The sequence below is a fragment of the Mus caroli genome, chromosome 9 (assembly GCF_900094665.2).
Source record: "Mus caroli chromosome 9, CAROLI_EIJ_v1.1, whole genome shotgun sequence".
Lineage (NCBI taxonomy): Eukaryota > Metazoa > Chordata > Mammalia > Rodentia > Muridae > Mus > Mus caroli.
This window is the reverse complement of record NC_034578.1, coordinates 103,148,404-103,168,293: the sequence shown is the minus strand read 5'-3', so window position 1 is coordinate 103,168,293 and position 19,890 is coordinate 103,148,404. Positions and strand designations below refer to the sequence as shown.

Below are 19,890 nucleotides of genomic sequence, written 5' to 3'. Positions count from 1 at the left end.
ACTCACTTTGTAGACCAGGCTGGCCTCGAACTCAGAAATCCGCCTGCCTCTGCCTCCCGAGTGCTGGGATTAAAGGCGTGCGCCACCACGCCCGGCTCCAATAGTCTCTTAAATAGGAAATTAATTTAGGCTAATGTTATTTGAATTTTTCTAGATCAGTTTGAAGATAGGGCTACCTATCTCATTTACATAAATAAATTTTTGTTAGGAATGTTGGCCTTTTGTAAACTAACAATTGTCTTTAACAATTTTGGATTGAGTTTGTTGGCATTGTGGAATCAATCCTTGTAGGGATAGACACCAAAAACTAGTTTTTGAGTTGGGGTGGCTATTTCTTATCGGGTCTCTGTTTTCTCTACCTTACCCCTCCAAAAACTATCTAATTAGTTTTCATAGATACTTTTGATAACTAAATGATTAATGAAGATGGAGAAGATTTGAAATTATATATATGTATATATATACACATATGTAACACATATGTGTACATATATATATACACATACACATATGTAACACAGGGTATGTCACAGTGCTTATGTGGTCAGAGGAACTCTGGGAAGTGCTTCTCTCCTTCCACCATGGAAGCCCTAGGGTTCAATTTCAGATCATCAGACTTGGTAGTAGTATCTTGCTTGCCAAGATTTGAAAGTATTACCTTTTTAAAATTTTCTTTCCCTTGTTCTTTTCTTATCCTTCTTAGCTACCAAGAAAAGCATAAGGAATATTTCTAGAAGATTTGTGTATTTAGGTTAAAAAATAGATTCAGGTTTGCTTATTTTAATAGTTATGTAAGACCTGTTAGCCTACCAAGATGTCTTCCCAGAAGACCACCATTAATAAAAAGGTAATAAAATAGATATTTTGTTCCTTCCTTTGGTAAAAATATGTTTGTGGAATTGTTTACCATCTTGAGTACAAGGAATTCTGAATGCAGGATTCATTGTCAGGTTTCAAAATATTACTTCTCTAGGTAAAATATATTCTGTGACTATTAGAACTTTTCCTGTTAACTATCAGATTAATTCTGATAATTGTAAAATTTGGGAAAAAAGAAAATCCCAGGTTATTCCATTAAAGCAATGCAATCATTTTAATTTTTTATATTCAGTTGTATTGCATTCATCCATTTTCAGATTTTTGTATAATCAGCTAATGTTGCTTGAGTCCTGCCTCCCACTCCTGCATCCATACCCCTTTCCTTCTCACTGAGTCATCATGGAGGTGGGGATAAGACTTGGCTGTGGCTTCATTTGGTTTCTGATTCCAAGTTTCTCTGAGTGTGAGAATTTACTGTGGTTGGTGGCTGTGCTTCTGTTGTTTAAAGTGCTGTATTTTTCATACATTATGGCCCTTAAATGCAAGCCAACCTCTTCATCTGGTGTCAACCAAAGGAACACTGATCTGTTGCAACGCTGGAGGAAAAACTGGCAATGTTGGATTTACCTATATTGAAGGATGGTATGTTGTTCTTCACCTTGGGCTCTCCAAGTATAATTTTGACAGTGCATGGTTTTTATCTTATATGCTGATTTTTGTCTCTAACTTCTGAGTTAGATTCAGTTTGTATTTAATTCCAGTCTTTTTTTTTTCCTGTATAAATTTTACATAATTATCCAGAAGGATATATTTATTTTTAATCCTTTATATGTTACATATTTCCATATTGCTACATAATTTTTATAGTCATCTTCTATAATAAGAATTTCTAGTTTTTGTCCTTTCAGCAGAATTGTGGGAGCCAATGGAGTCACTTACTGAGAGTGAATACTTTCTAACTTGCTTATTTAGCTCAGTCAGTGATTCACTATACATATTACAATAGGAGTAACCATTGTGCCCATTTGTTCTCGGGCATGTGGGACTCATCCTGCATTGGGGCTGAATAAATTTAAAATTAAATCTAAATCAATCTAGCATCTTCTTAAAGAGTGAAAGGCTAGGACCTGGAGACACATGATTATAATCCTAGCTACTCAGAAGGCTGAAGCAGGAGAATAGCAAGTTTAAGCAGCCTGGTCTACACAGTAAGGTTTAAAGTTAACCTAGAATCCAAAAATAGAGGCACTGTCCTGTAATCCCAACACTCTTTAGTACAGTCAGGAGGATTGCTCCAAGTTTGAGACCACACAGGGCAATGTAGCAAAAGCCCTGTCTCAGAAAATTAAAATATGTAAAACAAGACAAAAGAAAAAGAAGTCAGCCTGTGCAATTTAGCCTTGTCTAAGAATAAAAATACCATGTGGGTAACCCTGAAATTATGTACATTCAGAAAACACTAAGTGGACTCAGCAGATTGCGTTTATATATTTATGTGCTTATACATGTAACAGTAACAAATAAAAGAGACCTTGAATTTTAGAAGAAATGTCGGGGTGGGATATGGGAGAGAGGTGGAAAATGACATTATTGTATTTTAATTTTTAAAAATTTTGAGTATCGAGCTAGACGGTGAGGTGGTTCAAGGGTAAAGGAGCTTGCCACGGAGCGTGACAATCTGAGTGTCATCTCTTGAGACCTACATGCTGAAAGGAAAGACAATGATTCCCAAAAGTTGATCTCTGAGCCTGACGATAGAGATGCAAACCTTTACTCCCAGCACTTTGGAGGCAGATGCAGGTGCATCTCTGAGGTTGAGGCCAGCCTGGTCTACTGTGCACAGTGAGTTTCAGGACAGCACAGGGCTACATAGAAAAACCTGTTTCAAAACAAAACAAAACCAAAAGTAAAGAAAAAATAAAGTTGATCTATGATCTCTCCATACATGTAAACACACACATGCCACACACACATGTATGCGTTTTTAAAAAGTATATAGAAGACTGAGATTAGATTGATGGTTTAATTGTAGAGCTCTTACCTATCATGTTCCAAAGTTCAATCCTTAATACTGAAGAAATGGGGCTGGTGAGATGGCTCAGCGGTTAAGAGCGCCGACTGTTCTTCCAAAGGTCCTGAGTTCAAATCCCAGCAACCACATGGTGGCTCATAACCACCCGTAACGAAATCTGATGCCCTCTTATGGAGTGTCTGAAGACAGCTACAGTGTAATTATATATAATAAATAAATAAATAAATATATTTTTAAAAAAATACTGAAGAAATGAAGAGATACAGTAGTATGGTTAATATTATCCCTTTGAATGTGAAGTGCTTGACTTTAAAAGGCTTTGTACTGATATTAAAACTAAGGTATATTTGAGCAAATTACTTTTCCTGCCTTTGTTTGTTTTTCCATCAGTTAAATGAATTTAATAATATATACTTCTATAGTAGTCTTGTGGGGATTAAACAGTATATATAAAATAATTTTGTAATAGAACCTTGTTTATAATAGATACTGTGTAAATGCTTAGTGTCATTGTCTTCTGGCAGTTTCTGAAAATCGTTATGACTATGAAGTTTGAATGCAGAGACTATTTGGGATCAAGATTGGACACCTTAAAAAAACCTATATAATTAAAATTTAAATATGTTTTCTTTTGCTAGTTACACTTTAGTGCAGAAGAAACTTGAATGATAGGCTTGTAAACTTAATGTTATTGTAAAGTTGATATGTACAAAGTGATCATTGTTCCTCTTGTAGTCTATGTATTTTCCTTTCCAGTGATTTTAGTATCAATACCTGCTTTTTCCTTAGCAAAGTATCAATTGTCATGAGTCAGCTTGTTTGTTCTTCCCACACAGCCTTTGCATTCCTTCAGGCCACAGTGTTTTGATCTTTTGGGTGTCATAGCAAGGAAAATGTAGGGCTTTGCAGTCTGGTTTTAGTGTCTGGTTTTTGGTGGTTTTTCTTCTTCTTTCCTCCAGCTCCCCATTTTGTCAGTTGTGGAGAAAGTTTGTTCCCTACTCTTGTGAACTCCTTTGATAATGTTTTCAGTGGTAATCAAAGCCTTCAAGAGAACATCTGTTTGATCTATTGCTTTTCCTTTCTGATTATGGACATGATTTTGAGTATTTGCAGTAGAAATCTGGTGATAAAAGGTATCTATGCTCCTGGTGTTATTCTTCATTGCTTTCAAAGTATGTTTAGAACCATTTACAAAATGTAGAAAAAATATATTTTTTATATATACATACATATATATGTATGTATATATGTGTATGTACATATATGCACACACATATATATATCATATATATATGTGCACATATATAGCATGCATATATATATATATATATATATATATCTCAGACTGAATTTGTTTAGGAAATTCCATTTGAACTGAATAGAAAAAAATTTCCATATTTAACAGGTTGCATACAAGTATGTATACCAAAAGACTTGTGTTTCTTCAAAGATTGACTAGTAAGAGAAACCTGACTTGTGATACTTTAAGCAAGTTGGTATTGGCCAAAACTATGAAATAAGGATAGAGAAATTTGTCTCTAGATAGGTATGGTGATGTACACTTTTATTCCCAGCACTCTGGAGGCAGTTGCAGGTGAATTTCTGTACTTTCAGTAACAGCCTTTTTCACTTAGAGAGTGCCAGGCTAGCCCAATTTACATGGGTGAGACTTTCTCTTTAAAAAAGAGGATGTGGGTCACACACACTCTTTTAATTTCAGCACTTGAGGCAGAGGCATGCAGATCTCTGTGAGTAAAAAAGGCCAGCCTGGTCTATAAAGTAAGTACAGGTAGCCAGGGTTCTTTAATCCCAGCACTGGGGATTAGTGGATCTCTAAGAGTTTAAGGCCAGCCTGGTCTACAGAGCAAGTTCCAGGACAACCAGGGCTACATAGAAGAACCCTTGGTGGGGATATTTGTGGAGGGGTCGGGGGCAGCATAGGACTCTCTGAGATAATGCTGAGGTTTTTAGAAGCTTTTGGTTGTTCTTTCTGGTTATTTGGTTGTTCTTTCTGGTTATTTCCTAAATTAAAGCAAGAATATACACCATTTGTAGTTACCAGGTCTAAAATCATAGTTGTTACCATAAAACATTTAAGTCCATTTATTATACCATGTAACAAGGAATCCAACCCATTTTACCAAATTTGTTATGTTTATTTTTTATTTTTTTAGAAAGAATCGTTAAAATTTGTGATCTTATGTGTATAAATGTTTTGCCTGCATATATGTCTGTATACTATGTGTGTATGTACTTGGTGCTTGTTGAGGTCAGAAGACGTCATTGTCTGTAGTTTCAGAAGTGAGACACCATGTAGTTACTGGGAACCTGAGACCTTGGGAAGAGCAAGATTATGCTCTTAACTGCAGAGCCAACCCTCCAGCCCTTATTTTATTTTCGAGACAGGGTCTTACAATTTAGTCCAGGCAAACTTTGAATTTTCGTTCTCTTGTGTCAGCTTCATCGGGGCTAAAACGATAGGCATATGTCACCAGGTCAACTTCTCTCTGTCTTTTTGCCTCTTGTTGGTTGCAAATTTTGAATCCAGAATCTTATACAGCACTGAATTAGACTCTAGCTATTACCTTTGTTTGTTGTCTTTAATGCTTTTTAAGACAGTTTTTCTATGTAGCCCTATCTGTCCTGGAACTCACCCTGTCCTTTTGATACCTCAAGGAGTATCGGGTTTTTTCTTGTAATATCTACTTTATATTTAAAATTTACATAGGTTTTATGTTGTATTCTTTCCCTCTATTTTATTTTTTTATCTGAATAAATCACATCTATTTTTTCTGTTCCATTTGCATACTATAATTTCTAGAAGTTTCTTTATCTTGACAGGAATGAAGGAAACATGGAAGCCACATGTGGAACATTGCAATAAATCTATCTTCGTAGTTATGTGGTGGCAGTATCAGGAACTATGAGGCAGGTTAATGAGGAGAGTTTAGCAGCCTGTAAATCCCATGACTTCCTAGTTTCATGGGTCATTAGAACCTCAGGTCTGAGCTGCAGACATTTTTCAGTGTTAAGGTGAAAGGTATTTTATGATAATACCTAAAGTTATTGAACATACATTGATTACTAACAACTGCTATCTTTCCCTCTGCTTGCTCTACCATCAGCTTTTTGCATGTAAGCACAATTTTGGATCCAGTTATTCATATTTATGCTTTTATATCTTATTTTTTCATAAAGTTTTTATCTGGCTTATGACTTGAGTGTGAAACCAGGGGAGGGAGGGTGGTGGTGGTCGTGGTTGAAGTGGTCTGTTCCCTGTCGCCCTCCCGGAAGCCTACTGTGGTATGCAGATCTTGCATCATTTAGTCAGTACTTCTTTGAAAGTGGTTTCTGCTAGAAGAATGGTGACTCTTAGCACAGCTTTGGAATAATTGCTTTTCTTCCTTCTCTCTGGATACATTTTTTTTTCAGATACTTTCCTGTTCTTGTTGGCTGTATTTCCAGAAGATTCAGCCTGTCATTAAAATGTTTTGGGTCTCCACATGAACTTTCTGTGAAATTACTCAGTTCTGTGGTACCTTTTCTTGATCAGCAGTGATAAACAGGGCTTATAATCGTCTTAGTTAATAGGGGGGAAAAGCCATTTGGCATGAATCCCAAAGTTCAGAAACACACAGACTTTTCCTTCAGTACTTTTTTTCTGTTTGAGAAAGCCCTTTTGCTTAGTATAGAGGAGGGAGGGAGTGAATGGGAGGGCTTGTGTTTAAGGGGTTCAGAACAGGGGATATAAGTGTGTCTTTTATGTTTGCAAGGCACTAACACCACTCCCGTCTGTATTTAAATGCTGTCCCCAGGTTACGACTATGGCTATGTCTGCGTGGAATTTTCACTCTTGGAAGATGCCATCGGATGCATGGAGGCCAACCAGGTTGCTTTATACTTCGGTCAAATGATGCTGAAAGGATATATATTTTTATATATGGGGCGGGAGGGTTTCAAATAATTTCACTTTGGAAAGGTACAAGAAATCTTCAACTTTAGAGTGTACAGTACTTCCAAATACCAATTGTGCAAAGAAACCTTTTTAAAAGCTGAGAACTATTGGACACAGTACATTTTAGAAACTAGGTTCCGGATCCAGTTCCAGATTGACTGGGTTCCAGAGACTGTACATGGAACTATGACAGATCTGGAGTGGTCCCTCTACGGTGTGATAAAGATGTGTGGGCTCCTGATATAAATGATCCTCAGTTATCGAGGCTCTCTAGGACAGTTGATGGCAATACACAGACTTAGTTCCTTGAAGGCAACTAATGATGATTTTTGTGGCACTAAGGACCTACCTACCTGTGTTATGTTTGAAAGAATGCCATTGAGGAGAAAAGAGGAATGGATAGTTTGTGCCCATCTCATTCCTTCCTGTTCCTTGCCAGTTGTAGTGTTGTCTTCAAGTTGTTGGCTGCTTATAGTCAAAGCTGGAGAATCCTGAGTTCAACTTGTTGTTTGGAGTTTTAGGAGTTATTCAGCTTCCCACCATTTATTGTCATCTATGTCTAATTGAACCCTGACTAGTAACATGAGAAGAAATTAATAAATAGAATCCTTCTTGTTATGTTTTTTTCCCTTGGAAAAATCAATTTGCTTTGTCTCAGGTCCTGTATCCTGAGATAGAAGAGCAGCCTAGGGATGTAGTTTGTCTTGTGTGTCTGCACATACAAGTGCACGCTCACGAGTACTTGCACAAGCATCAGTGCAGCACAACAGAAGGCTCTCCCAAAGGAGACTCATGATATGTAATCTTTTCTGTAGTCTAGTGCTTTTTCATCAGCCTAGTGCTTTGTTCAACTCAACATGATTCATGACATTTACTGTCCCCTACCTCCACCCCACCCCACCCCTTTTTTGAGACAAGGCCTCACTATGTAGCCTGGTCTGGCCTAGAACTTACAGAGACACATCTGTCTCTGCCTCCTGAGAATCAGAGGCCTGCGTTACTATGCCCAGCTTTACTGTTCACTTCTTTTTGGGGAAGGGTTTTCCCGCATTGGAATGGTTGTAGTATTGTGGGTTGTTTGTTTGTTTTGTTCATTTATTTTAAGGCATGATCTCAATCTGCAGCCTAAACTGGCCTAAAATTAACTGGGTAGCCGAGGGTAAATTTGAAATTGTGGTAGTCCTCCTGCCTGTTTAGGCTTCAAAGTGCTGAGATTATAATTTTGAGTTGCTGCCTTAGTTTGGTTTTTATTGATGTAACAAAGCACCATGACCATAAGCAGCTTCAGGATGAAAGGATTTATTTTAGGTTAAGGTTATAGCTCATCATGAATTTTGAAGTAGGGTAGGAAGTCAAGCAGGAACTAAAGCAGAGACCCTAAAGGAATGCTACTTACTGGCTTGTTGCCCATGTCTGTGACTTGCTCAACCTGCTTTCTTAGTCTGTCAAGGACCAGTTCCCTGGGTGTGGCATTCTTTCCCATAAGCTGGGCCCTCTCAAATCAAATCATAATAATTAATAACAATAAAGGCCTAATAAGTATTAATTATGAGAAATTGTGTTAACGTCTTATTTTGTAAAGAAGATTTAACCATCTTACCATTGTCTCACTGTCAGTAGTTGAAATACAAGTGGGAGGAACTTGACAGATGAGATCTCTTTCGTACTATTCTTTCCTAAGAATGCTGGGTTCTGATTGTTTTGTTGGTTTATATTTGTTTTGTTTTTAAAAGACAAGTTCATATAAAAAAAATAGAACAGGTTGACCTGGGACTCTATAGTAGACCAAGCTGGCCTGGAACTGTCAGAAATCCATATGTCTCTGCCTCCTGAGGGCTAGAATTAAAGGCCTGTGCCACCACACCCAGCTTATCAATGCCTTTTTTTGTTGTTGTTTTTTCGAGATCAATGCTGTTTTTAATCTTCAAGAGTATCAATATTGCCTGGGGAAATAGCTCAATAATTGAGTTTGCTTGGCAAGCACAGGGCCCTGGTTTCAATTCCTAGCACTCAAAAAGTACTATATATTAAAAGATTAAACATTATCTTTTCCCTCCTCTAAAGCATCTAGTCCTTAAAGAGTATTGTCAACTAGAACTAGGGCATCATTCTTTACAAACTCGTTCTTGCTCATAATTCGTGCTCCTAAGTTCTGTTGGACCTGTGCCTGGAAAAATGTTGATTGGTATTAACAACATTCAAGAGAAGGTAGTTTTAAGATGCCTGTTGCGCTCCTCAGCTATTCTGTAAACAGTTGCAGGGCACTCAGGTCCCCTAGTAATTAGGGTATTAGAATAAAGCAGGAGCAGCGCACCAACAGAACACCTCTTAAGAGGTGTGGGAGCCGCTGTGATAAAGTGCCATGAGAGGCTTTGTTCCAAAGTGCAATTAAGATAGTCCTCTGTCTGAGCTTGGTTGTTTACCTGTAATCCCAGCACTTGAGAAGCCTAGGGTGGTAGGATTTTTAGTCCATCCCAGGCTACATAGTAAGAGTCTGTCTCAAAACAGAACAAACCCTCAAACCAGCTCTATCTTTTCCTTTTAGGACCTTAGGATTCTATACCTAGAAAGGAGACAAGCCTTACCTGGGTTGGCAATGATAGCTTATTAAGTAAAGGCACTTGTTGCCAAGACTGGGGGACTGACTTCAATCCCCGGGACATACTCCCCACTGCAACCCATGGGCTGGAAGGAGAGACAACTTTTCTGAGTTATCCTCTGACCTCCATATAGATGCTATGGTGCATCCCTCAAATTAAATATTTAAAAGTACATCTTAATATTCTTTACAGTCAACCTCATTTCCTAGACTTTTATTCCTCCCCTGACCATAGAATCCTCTCTTGCTGAACCCCATAGTCCTCATGATTAGAACATTATTCTTTTAGTAGCCTTTTTCATACCTCTGGGTATATGTAAGTCATCTTGATGGGAAATTTTTTGATGAAAGAAACATGACATCTCCAGGAAATCCTTTGTACTTGTACAACATGAAGAAGGAGGAATACAGGTTCTCGAGTCAGGTCTTAGTTCTTAGAAGTTGGCTTACCTGTGGCAAATGTTTTAACCTCCCTTGGTCTGAAGTCCTACTGCTCCTAGCATCTGGATGTGCTTTAATAGTATTTGGGGGATAGTCTTCACTCCCTTTGCTCCCAAATAATTGCAGGGCTGTTCTACGCCTGTTCTAGCCTATTTTAGCTCCTGAATAAATAACACAGAAACCTAGTGTTTATTAATAAGCTGCAAGCACTAAACGAGGTAGCTTCTGACCCATTCTAACTCTACAGCTTCCTATTTCCTAGTCACATGATCCTTTACCGTCAGTCATGCTCTTGCTCTAGCTTGCTGTGCTCCATTCGTGTCCTTATAGGGACTTCTCCTGGTCCCTACACATGGTCTCTTCTTCACACTTTTCTTCTCTTCCTCTTTTCCTCTCTTCTCTCTCTCTTCTCTCTGTTTTCTCCCAACCCCCATCCTCTTCTTTCTCTCTCTCCTTGGTATTCCCTCACTGTGCTTGGATGCCTCACCCCCTCTCCTACCCAGCTGTAGGCTGATCAACTCTTTATTAACCAATCAGAGATGATGGAAAACAAGTGTAACATAACATCGAGACTGATGATTCTGAACACACGGTAGTCAGGACTGCAACTAGATAGATATCTGGGCATAGAACTCAGCATCCTAATATTCAGTGCACAAAACCATCTCCCAACAATGAACCCCAGTGTGGATTGAACGTGGTCATTCATTTTTGAGTGTTGTGTGCAAGGATGCTGAGGATTCTTCAGGGAACAGAACTATATAACTTAATTTTAGACTATATAACTTAATTCTCATGAAGAAAAATAGGACAAGTAGGTTGACAAAATTAAAAATAGCACAATATATGTTAGTGCTGAGTGCTATTTAAACATGAAAATGACTATTGAGAGAACATATGTAGTTAGATAAGCTGAGTGATTGCATTTGAAAAGTGATTCTTGACTAATCTATGCAGAATACGTAATAGAGCAACTGACACATGGTGAACATTTGAAACTAGATAAACTTGTCTTTTCTCCATCTTCTCTTTCTACATATCAAATGATTTCTGATCATAATTCTAGCAAAATAAAGGAGTTTTTGGGATCTAGATTTAGATTAAGATCCTTAATGCCACATTAGTTATGGGACTTACATAGGACAAGAATGGGACTTACATAGGACAAGAATGCAAAGAAAGGTCTGATTCCCTAGGTCTATCTAGTTTCCTTTTTCCCGAGTTTTACTTAAAGTACTTAACAAATTGATAGATCTCTGATATGTCAGAGATCTGCTGAAAGCCTCTGAGCAGGGCCAGGTTGTGTTTATGGATAGTTCTAAGCCCAGGTTTCTATCAACTGCTGTAAATTGACTTTGCTGTTTTCATGACTTTCGGCTGTCTTAATAAGAAATCTCTTTATCATTGATTGATATTTGTAGATCTAGGGGATGGAAATAAAGGAGGATTCAGCTAGCTAGCTTTGTGTAATATGGTAGATTATGTATGCATTTGTGAAGCTGCTCAAGATGATAACCAAGGCCCCTTCTAGCCTCCTCTATCCTACATCCAGAAGTAAATGGGAATGATCTCTACAACAGTAATGTGACTAGGGAATCTCATCAGAGTAATAAGTCAGTGGTCTGTCTGGAGAAATCACTTCAGCAAATATGAAAATGTGAGTTTATTAGCTTGTGCCCTTGTCACCTTTGACTAGATGAAATTTAGCAACTTTGTGAAGTAGGACTTTCATTTTTATCCTTCATTGAGAATTTTTTGTTTTTTAAGGTAGGTTTTCTCTATTGTGTGGTTCCTACTGGTCATTACTTAATTGTTACAGTTGCATTTAATATTTATTAATTCATTTATTTATGAGATAGGGTCCCACTGTGTAACCTTGGCTGGACTGTAACTCACTATATAGATCAGGCTGGGTTTGAGCTCATACAGATCCAGTGCCTCTGCCTCTTGAGTGCTGGAATTAAAGGTATGCACCACCAAGCCTGGTCAGGAAATGAATTTCTTTTCTTTTCTTTTTTTTTTTTTTTTTTTTTTTTTTTTTTTTTTTTGTTTGTTTGTTTGTTTTTGGAGACAGGGTTTCTCTGTATAGCCCTGGGTGTCCTGGAACTCACCCAGGTGGCCTCGAAATACGCCTGCCTCTGCCTCCTAAGTGCTGGGATCAAAGGCGTGCTCCACCACTGCTCGGCTAGGAAATGAATTTCTAGCAGTGTCATATACCTTCTCTTTTCTTTGTTGTCCAAGTTTAGTACTGAGGAAGAATATCATGTGCTTTTGTTGCGTGTACTATTGCACTAAGATTTTGAGAGATAAGTAAGAAGTATGATGTTCAGGTATCGAGCCCTTTCCTTGGTTGCATGAGCTAAACTCAATGAAATGGTTGCTAATTGTTCAGCAGGAATTTGCAGATTTGGTACTGTGATGCTGCCTGTTCTTTTTGTTCTGATCTTTTCCTAAGAAATTGTTTCTCAGGATTTTTAACTGATTTTTGTTGTTTGTTTTGTTTGTTCATTTGTTCCCTGGGAGGGGGTCATTTCAAAACAAGAGTTTCTTTGTGTGGCTCTGGTTGTCCTGGTTCTCGCTGTAGACCAGGCTGGCCTCTAACTCACAAAAGTCTATCTGCTTCTACTTCCCAGGAGCTTGGATTAAAGACATGTGTCACCACTGCCAGGCTCTCAGCATGTTTTTTGTTTGTTTGTTTGTTTGTTTTTCTGAGAAAGGGTTTCACTGTATAGCCCTGGCTATACTGGAACTCACTGGCCTCAAACTCAGAAATCTGCCTGCTTCTGTCTCCTAAGTGGTGGGATTAAAGGCGTGTGCCACTACTGCCTGGCAGGCTTTCAGCTTTTACATGACACAATTATTCTGACTTTCTAAGGTACAAAGACAGAGGCTGCTGTTACCATCTAACATAAAAATTTCTTCTAACGCTATTTTTTTCTTCTGTGAGAAATGAAGGCTGTGAAATATGTGTTTTACAAAACTATTTTCCTGAGTTTGGATTATTTGAAAAGACTAGAGTGGCGAGGGTCTCTGTGGCGGTCTGTTCAGGAAGCCAGGTCTTACTTACTTTTTGTGTCTTAAAATATCTTAATTTTAAAAAACAAAGCAAAACAGGATGTGTTTATGGGTACCCATGCCTGTGTAGATGTCAGAGGACAACTGTGTGTAGAGTTTGTTCTCTCTTTGCACTTTTACTAGGGTTCCTGGAATCAAACTCAGGTATCGGGAATGGGCTGCAGGTGCCTTTACACAGTTAATTATCTCACTGGTTCAGCAAATCTTTTTTGTATTTGAACCAGGGCCTGTTTCAGATCCAGGCTGGTTTCCAAGTGATACTTTTCTGGCTGCAACCTGTAAAAGTGTGAAAGTTTAAGTGTGTATATTACTATGCCTCCGGAAAACCTTTTTTGAAACAGTTCTCACTATGTAGCCTTGGTGGGATTATACCTCCCTGTATAAAGGGAGGTCCTTGAATTCACAGAGCTCCTCTACCTGTCTCTGCCACTGGGACCAAAGGTGTGGGCCATCATTCCAGACCTAAAACAAAATCTTAAATGTGATTTGTCCTTGTGATTGAAATTGATGCTGTGGAGAAAGACTTATTTGTGGTGACCCATCAAGGAAAAAGTGAAGACCCAGATTGTTGGATTCATAATCAAGTTAGTAATAATGATGTAATGTAATCTGAAACATTTCAGAACTTCAGTTCTGTGCATGTCAAGAAGCAAAGGCAGCAAGAGAACCATTATTATTCCCAGCAATAAAAAATTGATCTGTTTAACTCTTCAGGTTGTATTTTCACCTAACAATTCTCACCTCAAAACATTTACTGAGAAAAGTTGTGGTTTCCTAGACAAAACAGTTTATATAACTTGTGTTTAGGTCATAAATTAACTGTGCCCGACTTCGTGGAAACATCAATTCCAATACCTTTTAGATGTCCTCAATACAGGTATAAGCAGAAACATGGGGAAATGCAGAAAAATAGAGTGTAGAGTAAGAGTTATTGGAGGCTCTTGTTCTTAGGAGAATTGGTGTGTTCAGTCAAGCCAAAACACAGGCTGAGGTAGAACCCAGAATCTGTGGCTTCTCAAGAGAGTTGCCAGCATATAAAATCTTAATTTGTTTTTTAAAAATTAATTTGTTTTATTTATTTTGTGGAGTGTGAGGGGAGCACCTGGATGTGTTTGGAGATCAGAGGACCTTTTGCAAAAATCATTTCTCTCCTTCCACTGTGTGGGTGCTAGGGATTGAACTTAGATAGTCAGGCTTGGTGCCAGGTGCTCCCACCCACTGAAACATCTTGTTGGATCTAGTTTGTTTGTAAAAATATTTATTAGTTTTGACTTTTGAAATAGATTTTTTTAGCCGGGCAGTGGTGGCGTACACCTTTAATCCCAGCATTTGGGAGCCAGAGGCAGGCGGATTTCTGAGTTTGAGACCAGCCTCTTCTACAGAGTGAGTTCCAGGACCGCCAGGGCTACACAGAGAAACCCTGTCTCGTCACACGCCCTCCTCCCCCCCCCCCCAAAAAAAAAAGAAATAGATTTTTGTAGCCCAGGCTGGCCTCCAGCTTATTGTATAGCCAAGGCTGATATTTCACTGCTGATTCTCCTGTCTCTATCCTTTATGTGCTGTGATTGTCAGCTAAGTAAGTCTATTGTTATTATTATTGTTGTTATTTTATACTTATTTTATGTGAATGAATGTTCTGCCTGCCTGTGTGTTTGTGCAACACATGCATGCCTGATGCTTGAAGAGGTTGGAAGAGGGTGTGGATCCCCTGGAACTAGAATTGTGGATGGTTGTGAGTCACCATGTAGATGATAGAAGTCAAGCCTGGGTCTTCTTTCTGCAAGACCAGTGAGTGCTCTAAACCAATGATCCATCTCTCCAGCCCTCAGCTAAGTAAGTCTCAAATTATAGCAGTTCCTGTATTAGTGTCATGTAGTATGTTCTAAAATAGAAATTAGTGGCAGTTCTCAGAAGTGGAATGCATTTTTTTGGTGGGCGGGGGAGAGTGGTTGAATTTGTGGTTTGTTTAGTTTTTCTTTCAACAATATTTCTCTTTTTAAATAAATTTTCATTTTATGTACATTGGTGTTTTGCCTGTGTGTATGCTTGTGTGAGGGTATCAGATCGTTGAGTTAAGACAGTTGTAAGTTGCCCTGTGGGTGCTGGGAATTGAACCTGGGTCCTCTGGAAGAGCAGTCAGTGCTCCCAACCACTGAGCTATATTTCCAACCCTTCAACAATATTTTATATTTAGGCTATTTGTTGAAATTGTTGGTCAGAATACTGCTATATGGCCTCCATATGTCTTCCAGTGCATTAGCTCTTGAGAAAATTTTTAAGTTTTTTCAAGTGAAAGCAAGGGAGGAACAAACAGTGCAACATGAAGTATGGTCAGACCACAGTGAACATGTAACCTATGCCTTTAAAGCTCTAGGCACTGACCGCCAGCCTCTAGCTTTGCTATAGCTCTGGCACTAATTCTACTAATTACTTCTTTTATTTGTTTTGTTGTTTTGTTTTCCAAGACATAGTTTCTCTGTGTAGCCAATATATAGACCAGGCTGCCTTGAAATCAGAGATCTCTGCTTCTCAAGTACTAGGATTAAAGGCATGCTCCTCCATGCCCAGTTTGTATAAATAGTACTTCTTGTAAATGTCCTGGACTTGCTTTGCAACCAAGGCTGGCCTCGAACCTACAGAGATTTGATTGCCTCTGCCCCGCTGAGCGCCAGGATTAGAGCTGTTTATCACCATGCTTGGCTTTGTGAATAATTTTGCTATGCATAAATCATGACTCATTTTTATGGATTGAAATAATTTAGTTTTAATTTGTTCTAAATTGGAAAATGCTTAGTATATATATTTATCACATCTCTTTGTTTGAGCCAGTATAATTTTTTTTTTTTTTTTGGCTAATGTTGAATTTCTATTAAAATAGCGTTTTTGTAAGGTACTAGTTTTCTTAGTTTTGTGGTTTTTAGAACTTGATTGCATATGGTGTCTTGGTTTGTTTTCTGTTGTTGTGATAAATACCAAGACCAAAAATAACTTGCAAAGGAAAGGATTTACTTCATCTTACAGCTTTCAGTCTATCATGAAAGAAGCATTCAGGGCAGGAACTTGGAGACAAGAACCAAAGTAGAACCATGGAGTAATGCTGTTTATTGGCTTGCCTTTCATGACTTGTTTAGTTTGCTTTTTTTATATAACCAAGGATCACTTGGATGACAGTGCCCTATCAAGAAAATGTCCCACAGGCTTGTCCTCAGGTGACCCCAGGTTATGTCAAGTTGACAGAAACTGAATAGCTCAGTTGGATATTGGGGGAGAAAAACAAAAACAAAACAGAGCGGGCTCGGCAGTTAAGAGCACTTACTGCTCTTGCAGGGAGCCTGGGTTCAATTCCCAGCACCTACCTAGTGACTCACAAGCATCTGTGACTCTCCTTCTAGGAGATCTAGTGACCTCCTACTGACCTTCTCAGGCACCAAGCACACATATGTTGCATAAAATACTTATACATAAAATAAATGTAACAAAAAATTAATGGTTAAAGAAAAACTAAAAGTATTTTGATTCTGAAGCCAGTGGTTAGACAGAGACATAGCTGAGTTTGTGTTTTGATGGTAACTTTGGCTTATGGCCTTATAAATGCGTTATGATAGAATCTTTAAGGACTTGGGGTTGTGGGGCTGGAGAGATGACTTGGTGGTTAAAACAATAGGCCACTCTCCTACAATATCCAAATGAAGGCTTAAAGCTGTCTTACTTCCTGTCCTTTGCAGGCAACAGGCATACACGTGGTACACAGACATACATGCAGACAAAACATTCACATACATTAAATACATAAATTAAAAGAAAGAGAGAAGGAGGGAGATGTAGGAGCTGATAAGAGATCTTTAAATCTAGCCGAGCAGTGGTGGCGCACGCCTTTAGTCCCAGCACTAGGAAGGCAGAGGCAGGCGGATTTCTGAGTTCGAGGCCAGCCTGGTCTACAAAGTGAGTTCCAGGACAGCCAGGCTACACAGAGAGACCCTGTCTCGAAAAACCAAAAAACAAACAAACAAAACAAACAAAAAAAGATCTTCAAGTCTTTGGGGGTGTGCGTTCGGTGGTGGTGGTGGCGGTGATGAACTCTGTGAGTTCTTAGGAAGGGAAGTACAAAAGCACCTCCACAGCACTCCCCGCTGCTTTGGTGAAGTGTTCACTCTTACACACTCCTTCCATAGTGTGGCATCTTTTACGTTGAACAACTGGGGCTGCTTGATCTTGAACTTTGTGCCTTATAGAACTGCAAACTAAATAAATACCTTTTGGTTTATAAGTTAGCCTGTCTCAATCATTTCATTATGATAGCAATAAGCTTTCCAGTACAGAAACTTGATACTAAGAATACTTTCAGATAGTGTAAACTTGTCAGTCACAGCAGTGTTAGAATTCCACCATCAATACTCACTGGTTTTTTTTGTGTGTGATGTTAATTTGGTTTTTGTTATTTTATATATGTTTGCAAAGCAAAGCCTAATACATGTTAAGCAAGTGGCCTACCACTAAGCAAGCTTGCTTGCTCACTCTATCTCACTCCTTATATATCTTGTTTTTCTTTTCTTTCTTTTTTAAAATTTTATTTATTTCATAGATGGGGTTCTCACTGTGTAGTTTTGGCTGTCCTGGAATGTGTTATGTGGCCTGTCAGCCTGGATTCTCCTGCCTCTACCTCCCAGGTGCTGGGATTAAAGGCCAGTGGCAATGTGCCTGCAATCTTTTCTTACTGTTTGTTAATTTGTGTGTGTGTTGAGGGGAGTGGAGTGGGAGAGGGTGTTAGTCAAGGCTAGGAGTAACCATGAGATTTCCTGGTGCTGGAGTTAGACTGTAGTATGAGCAACCTCATGTTAGTACTGGAAACCAAAATTGGATTCTCTGCCTCTTAAACATAAAACTGTTTCTCGGAGCCTAGCTCATCCTTCTTGCAGCAGGATCCTACTGTGTAGTTCAGGCTGACCTCAAAGTCTGCATCCTCTTGTCTCAAGCTCTAGGGTTCCATCTGGCTTCCTCTCAAGCACTGTTATTACAGGCAGTTCATACCCAGCTCTTTATGTAGCTGCTGTGGATCTATCTGAGCTTGGGTACTTGTGCTTGTGTGGCAAGCACTTTGCTGACAGAGTCTGCCCAGCCCCTTTATGTAACTTTTGAGAGTTTGGTGGTTCTAGCAGGAGAGCTTGGATACTCAAGTAGCCTTGGCTGGAGTGGTCTTCATTTGTTGAGGAAGTTTTTTCTCTTGAACCGGTAGCATAGCTTGAGAAGAGACAAGTTAAAATGTTTGTAAAAGTATGTGACACAGTTGCTAGTATGAAGTAATTGCTTTATAAAATAGAAATCTTTTTAAATGCTGTTGGACTTCGAACTTACCGTTTTTTATTTGCCTTCTGGAAGTCACAGATGCTCAAAAAATGATATCATGTTTTTTTATAGCTGCTAGATTCTTTTCATTTTTGTTATTTTGAGACGAGAGCTTGCTGTATTGCCCTAGTGGCTGCAGCTTTCTGTCTAAACAAGGCCAACTTCAAACTCGTAGCAACTCTGTTTCTGCATCTTGAGAGCTAAGATTATAGGCAGTGGTCTAGCTTCTATATGTTTGACAGCCATTGCCTGTTCTTTTAGGGAATTGAGATGCTTAGATAAAACTTGGATGGATGGATGGATGCATGCATGCATGCATAGGCATATAAAGACAAATGATCCTTACCATTAACTGCAATCCTAGCTGAGAATTTTTGGGGTGTAGGTGGTGGTGGTGGTGGTGGTATGTGTTCACATGAGTTTATTTGCCTAATGTATATAGGCTAAAGGTTAACAATGGTATTTCGGGCCGGGCGTGGTGGCGCCCGCCTTTAATCCCAGCACTAGGAAGGCAGAGGCAGGCGGATTTCTGAGTTCGAGGCCACCCTGGTCTACACAGAGAAACCCTGTCTTGAAAAACCAAAAAAAAAACAAAACAAAACAACAACAACAAAAAAAACATTGGTATTTCTTCCTCAGTCACTCACTCTACCACCTTATTTACTTATTTGAGACAAAGTTTCTCATTAAACCTGAACTTCCGTGTTTTAGCTAGATTGACCATTGAGTGTGCCCTCAGGATCTCCCCTGTCTCTGCCCCCACATTGGGTTACAGATGCTCACTGCTGGATCTGCCTTTTAACGTGCGTTCTAGGAAGATCTAAGTTCAGGTCCTTATGCTTGAATAGCAAGCATGTTACCTACTGAACAGCTTCAGAAGTGTGACAATGTTTTGAAGTTATTGCAAGTAGTTCTTTCATCTCATAAGTTTTGAATGCAGTGAATGTTACTGAATACCTTTGAGTATGCTGAACTTAGGTATTTTTGTCTCCTATTTTCCACAAGATAAAGTGTTTACATGTTATCCACCCTCTACTTCATACATTATGTAGTTACATTTCTGAGAAAGTGTATTGGTGGACATGGGTCAACTTATTTAAAATAGCAGTTGCTTTTGGGCTGATGAGATGACTCAGCAGGTGAAGGCAATTGTCTTCAGTCTAAATTTTTCCTCATTTATGGTCTCTTGTAAGAGATTTATCGTTTTCATTTACATGTGGGTCTAAACATGTTTTTAGTTAGCCTCCATGATAGAATAAGATTACTATTTGCATATGGATATATAATTGTTTATGTGTCGTTTGTAAGAAAAACTGTATTGAGCTAGGTATGGCAGGCCACTTGGGAAACTGAAGCAAGATGATTGATTACCTTGCATTCAAGGCTAGCCTGAGGTACTTTGTGAGTTGCAAGCTAAGCTGAGGTATAGAATGAATGAGTCTGTCTCGAAAAAGAAAAAACAAAACCTAACAACAACAACAAAACAATATTCTAATCCTACTGAAGTGCAGTTCTTCCTTGTCCAAGATCTTTGCATGAGTCTTTTTTTATTTTAAGAATTATTTTTTTGGGGGCTGGTGAGATGGCTCAGTGGGCAAGAGCACCCTACTGCTCTTCCGAAGGTCC

At 38.8% G+C, this 19,890-nt stretch overlaps 1 protein-coding gene across 6 annotated transcripts in view; it reads left to right on the top strand.

Moving 5' to 3' along the window:
* Positions 1-19,890, top strand: part of Rbm6 (RNA binding motif protein 6) — a 99,827-nt gene that overhangs the window by 35,082 nt on the left and 44,855 nt on the right. For 4 of the 6 annotated variants that reach the window (XM_021172246.2, XM_021172248.2, XM_021172247.2 and 1 more), the window contains one exon: positions 6,667-6,740. The exons of the other annotated variants lie outside the window; for them this stretch is intronic. In XM_021172246.2, coding sequence (XP_021027905.1) covers positions 6,667-6,740 — 74 coding nt within the window. The remainder of the gene's footprint in view (positions 1-6,666; positions 6,741-19,890) is intronic. 6 annotated transcript variants of the gene reach the window in all.